Genomic DNA, 5518 nt, shown 5'->3' on the forward strand with positions numbered 1-5518 from the left:
TAAACAATAGTTTTGGAAATTTTAATTGATTTATGTTGGTACAGAAAATAAAGGGATATATTTATTTATTATTTACCATCAAGTTCTAGATGGAAATAGCTAAATATTTAATGCATTTGAGAGAACATAAGAAATTTCCTCCATCCTAATCCGTAGCCAAATATTCCGCAACAAAAATCACAAGCTGGATAAATTACTGATTAATGGTGAGATTTTCTTTTCTTCGATCTTATAAATCCTGACCATATCCTCGCAAAAAATTATAATTTAATAACAACTCAGATTGAAATATGAGATGAAATGGAAAAAGAACCTGACGCAGTGGACTAGTAGAAGGTGGAATTGTGACTGCCTGCAGAAATCAAGAAATGCCTCCAGCATTCATCTGGAATGAGATTGCAACCAAATTACTAGAAAGCAGTACAGCAGTCAGATGATTAGTTCCATCACCAGAAAGCAACTCATTTTCAGTCTCCAGTAAGATGCCAAATAAAATGATTTCTACTTTATTTTGAAGGTACTAAAATCATTGCAGAGTATCCTAGGCAAGTAGACAAAACAGAAACATTCCAATCAAGGCACATCCAGGATACCTTGGATCCACTCAATGTGCACAAAGAAAAAAGAAAAGAAAAGAAAAGAAAAGAAAAAACAATAGAATGAATCTAACTACGGGAGCTAAATGTGATTTCATAGTCCGGCGGAAACCAGACCATGCAGCGTGACGATCCCAATCACGATGTTCCTGTCATCGACGACGGGCAAGAACTGCACGGCGGAAGGTGGGGACTCCATTTTCTGCATAGCTTCCACCGCCATTGCATCGGCAGTGATTGTTCTGGGGCTTCTGCCGAAAAAAAGGAGAAGGGCATAAGATTACACGGAAGCCATATTGACAGGCGATTAGTCCCTGATTGCATCTATAATGATCCGGCTATCATGGAGCCTCAGAGGGGCAAGATTAGCATGCTGCAACACGAGGATGGTGATATACATTTGACATGGAGATTTACCACTGAGAGTTGATGAATAGCTGCGGACCATAGCAAGCTTTATCTCTGAATATCTTAAAAGGTGAGTTGTTGAAGATGCGGCAAAAAGTTATGAGGCTTTTATGTCCTCAAAACTTCACAGGGAAAGAATTAGAGTAAGAAAAATGAAAAAAACCAACAGCCAAAAACTCGAAAATAACTTGCTCAATCTTAAAAGGCGATGCAGAAATGCTCTATATTTATGATATATCCACACAACAGTTGCACTCAATCAAGTCTCCTACTTAAACTTCAATAGTGACCCAGACATTTGCGATTCTGTACATCTTCATGGAAGTTTGGGCATTTGGCATATGTTAACTTGATTTAAGGATTGGAGAAGTGACAAGCATACAAATGAGATTGCATTTGCAGTGCATTGCTTCCTCAAAAATCGCAATCTTTTTTTTCACAACAGACCTTCATTTAACTCCAAAGACTAAATTTGAATGCTCTCCAAGGAGGTGAAAGAGAAGAAAATCCCACCCAAAAGAGAAAGGCTAACAAGTGAGAGGGACAGGTTTGCGAAGAAACAAGAGGGATTTAATGGAAGAGAACCATAACCGCTAAACGCAAAGAGAATCTGGTAAAATCTTCAGTGGCTTGTTATTAGGTTATTTATATGGAGCGTAACAACAATAGCCTATGCACAGCAGAATTAGGATAAAAATAAGGGAGCAGCTGCACCTGTTAGGTAGGAGATTAGATCTCGGAGGGTCAAGTGCAGCAGGAGTCAGAGAAGGGAGTAGCCAAAGTTAAAATATATGAATTCAGCTGCGTGAAAGGATGAAATAAGGGTTGAAATTTGCAAGAGATAAAACAGCAGCAAACCATTCTGAAAATGCAGTAATCAGCTGGAAAACTATTCAAAACAACCAGCAGAAGTCAATCAGACTCCCTTTTGCAGATCATAAAAATAACAACCCTTCCCCCCCACCTCTAGGGATTGAAAGCCCCCATCTGACATTAATATCACATATAAATCAACAGAAACAAAACTACCAACTAATTAAACTTAAAAAATTCAACATATCCTAACCTAAGCCCAGCCAAACCCATATAAGTTTGGACAATGCCCGTACTATAGAATGCAGAAGAAAAAGATTAAATTGGAACTGCCCTGCAGGCAGAATATAAGCTATTACACTCGTCTGGATCGGTCTGGATCATGCGTCATTTCAGAAATCTGAAGAATATTAATATATCCATTAATTGGTATCTACCGTAAAGCAAACATGTGCGTACCTGTTGCACATTTCACCCACAGTCAGATTGAATATCGCTGCACCACTAGCCTTGAGTGTACGTCGCAGGTCTCCATCTGTGAAGGTGCCAATCAGATGGTACTCATCATCAACAACAAGCAAACATCCGCAACCTTTACTCGTCAGCTCCGTAAGCTGGTCCATTATCATATCTCCCTCCTTGCTTATGGGAAGATCTTCCTTCTTCTTCATGACATCTTTTACCTGCATCGTAAATTTTGAGTTCACCACATCATAAATTTTGATTGACCTTACCAGAGTGCTGTGGGTACCGATTTACATTAATGTATCAAAAGGAATCAAATAATAGGAGAGCAACTACCAAACATATTTGAAAGACCTTAACTAGAATATAAAGAAGACAAGAAGGGCATGTTGTCTCTATATAATTATATTGAACGCATTTACTGAAGCATAAATAAAGTAATAAACCCAACTAGAAGGGTTTATCTTACACAATAAGAAGAAAAAACCAATCATTGAAAGAGAACAATAGTAAACTTATTAAAGAATCTAGAAAACATGATTAAAGTTAATTAAGATGCTCCAAAATCCGATTTAGCAGATATCAGCAGACCCACAGAAAACCTCCTACACTCATGCAGAAGCCAGAAAACTAGACATAGCAATAACAGATCTAGAATTAAAATCCGTAAGGAGGAGAAACAAGACATGGAGCAACCACAAGATAATATCTACAACAATTTATCAAAATTCACCCCTATATTACTCTTTTTGTTCCCAAAATCCACGAAGCATTTGACAAAGAAGCCGATAAAAGAATTCTGGATCATGCCTCAAACCCAAGTCATCTTGGTCTAAATTTTATAGTTCCACTCAAAAAGAGAAAAATTGATGGAAAATTACACGAATCCAAGTAGGATAGTGCAATGTAGGATCGATGTGGCCACTCACTTGAAAGATGAGGCTCTTCACCCCTACATTACACTCTTTACCCTTAAAATCCATTAAGAATTTACTGAAAAAAAAGGCCGATTACAAGCGCTTCTAGATCATCCCCTAAAGAAACCTACATCTTCCCAGTCAAAATTACATAAGTTCATTCAAATAGAGAAAATTTGAGGAAAGAAGAGAACATAAAGATGAGACTCTTCCTGATCTTAACGGCAAGGTGTTTTGCAGCGTACTGGTCCCTCGTGAAGCTCCTACATTATGCTCTAGTAGAAATTCTCAAAATGCAACCCTACATTACTCTTTTAACCCCCAAAATCCATTAAATGCGCTTTTAGATCAATCCCTAAAGAACCACACATAATCCTAATGTAAATTATACAATGTCATTCAAATAGAGAAAGATTGAGGGAAGGAGAGACCTTGAAAATGAGGCTCTTGCTGATCTTGCTGGCTGGGTGCCCCTACATTACTCTCTAGTAGAAATTCTCAAATTGCATCCCTACATTACTCTCTTTACTGTTAAAATCGATTAAAGGCGCTTCTAGCTCATGCCCTAAAGAAACCTACATAATCCTAATCTAGGTTATGCAAATTTCAGTCAAATAGAGAAAAATTGAGGGAAGAAGAAACCTTGAAGATGACACTCTCAGCGATCTTCCTGGCAGGGTGCCCATACATTACTCTCTGGTAGTAATTCACAAAATACAACCCCCCACATTACTCTCTCTACCCCCAAAATCAATCAAAAGAATGCTGTAAAGAAACCTACATCTTCCTAATGCAAATTATACAAATTTCATTCAAATAGAGGAAAATTGGTGGAAGAAGAGAGACTTTGAGGATGAGGCTCTAGCCAATATACGGCAGGGTGTTTTGCAGCGTACCGATCCGTGGTGAGGCACCTACATTACTCTCTACTAGAAATTCTCAAAACGCACCCTTACATTACTCTCTTTTCGCTGAAAATGCATCAAGAGCACGCCCTAAAGAAACCTACGCAATCCTACTCTAATTATACAATTTCATTCAAATAGAAGAAGATCGGTGGAGGAAGAAACCTTGACGACGAGGCTACATTACTCTCTACTAGAGATTCTCAAAATGCAACCCTACATTACTCTCTTCACCCCCAAAATCCATCAAGAGCACGCCCTAAAGAAATCTACGCAATCCTAATCTAAACTATACAAATCTCATTCAAATGGAGGAAAAAAAATTGGTGGAAGAGGAAGAGAGACCTTGAAGATGAGGATACATTACTCTCTAGTAGAAATTCTCAAAATGCACCCCTACATTACTCTCTCTACCCTCAAAATCCATCAAGAGCATGCCCTTCCTAATCTAAATTATACAAATTTCATTCAAATGGAGGGGGAAAAAAAACAAGAATTTAAATTGAGGGGAGGGAGAAGAAGAGAAGAGAGACCTTGAAGATGAGGCTCTTGCCGATCTTGCCGGCGGGGTGGTTGGCGGCGAGCTGGTCCCTGGTGAGGCGGCGCGCGGCCATGACGGCGGCGACGACGGTGTCGACGAAGAGCATCTGCAGCGCGGCGGAGGTGAGCGGGGCGAGGCCGAAGGGGCAGAGCTCGCGGAGGAGGGGGAGGTGGACGACGCCGCGGTCGCAGAGCGCGGCGAGCGGGGAGCGGGGCGCGGAGGTGAGGGCGAGGAGCGCGGCGCCCTTGGCGCGGGCGCAGGGGGCGAGGGCGAGGAGCTCGTCGGAGGCGCCGGACTTGGAGAGGAGGACGAGGAGGTCGCCGGGGAAGAGGGCGCCGAGGTCGCCGTGGAGGGCGTCGACGGGGGCGAGGAAGGACGCGCGCACGAGCCCGAGCGACGCGAGGCTCTGCGCGAGCTTCCGCGCCACGAGCCCGGACTTGCCGACGCCTGAGAAGAAGACGGCCCCCGGCGCGTCGACGAGCGCCTGCGCGAACGCCGCCGCCTCCGAGAGGTCGAGCCGCTCGAAGAAGTGGTCGAGTATCCCCCTCTGCGTCTCGAACAGCGCGCCCAGCTCCCCCTCCGTGATCTTCGCCGGAGACGACGACGACGACGACGACGACGAGGGAAGGGGAGGAGGGAGAGAGCCCATGATTATTACTATTATTACTATTACAAAGATGATGATCCTTCTTTTTTTTCTTATATATATATAAAGAAATGTTTAGAATGGCGGAGGAGGAGAAAAGGGGAAAGGAGAAGGGGGAAGGGGGAGGGAAGGAGGGGAAAGGCGCCGTGGGGGATATAATTGATAGCCTGCCAGCCGGGGGAGATCCGATGCACGGGCAGAAGTGTCAAAAATGTGGAAATCGAGAG

General features: G+C 42.6%; 1 protein-coding gene across 3 annotated transcripts; it reads right to left on the minus strand.

Moving 5' to 3' along the window:
- LOC109712009 (probable arabinose 5-phosphate isomerase) lies at window positions 438–5518 on the minus strand. 3 transcript variants are annotated; one of them, XR_002216745.1, is made up of 4 exons: window positions 4638–5518; window positions 2277–2500; window positions 1014–1126; window positions 755–847 (listed from the first exon to the last, which is right to left on the minus strand). XR_002216745.1 is itself a non-coding variant. In XM_020235421.1 (3 exons), exons 1-3 carry the CDS (start codon window positions 5292–5294, stop codon window positions 691–693), a joined length of 1038 nt encoding a protein of 345 aa, XP_020091010.1. In that variant the 5' UTR covers window positions 5295–5512; the 3' UTR covers window positions 438–690. The 3 variants fall into 3 exon arrangements, 2 of the variants coding, with proteins under 2 accessions (XP_020091010.1, XP_020091011.1); XM_020235421.1 differs by lacking the exon at window positions 1014–1126 and having other exon boundaries at window positions 438–847; window positions 4638–5512; XM_020235422.1 differs by having other exon boundaries at window positions 718–1126.

Source organism: Ananas comosus, linkage group 6 (genome assembly GCF_001540865.1).
Source record: "Ananas comosus cultivar F153 linkage group 6, ASM154086v1, whole genome shotgun sequence".
In the NCBI taxonomy this organism is placed as follows: domain Eukaryota; kingdom Viridiplantae; phylum Streptophyta; class Magnoliopsida; order Poales; family Bromeliaceae; genus Ananas; species Ananas comosus.

Bases quoted from the DNA above. Each gene is read 5' to 3' on its own strand.
- LOC109712009 (XM_020235421.1), bottom strand. From the start codon at position 5,294: ATGGGCTCTCTCCCTCCTCCCCTTCCCTCGTCGTCGTCGTCGTCGTCG. The intron at 2,501-4,637 runs GTCTCTCTTCTC...TTTACGATGCAG, and splicing joins GCAAGAGCCTCATCTTCAAG to GTAAAAGATGTCATGAAGAA. The intron at 848-2,276 runs GTACGCACATGT...TTTTTTCGGCAG, and splicing joins GTGGGTGAAATGTGCAACAG to AAGCCCCAGAACAATCACTG.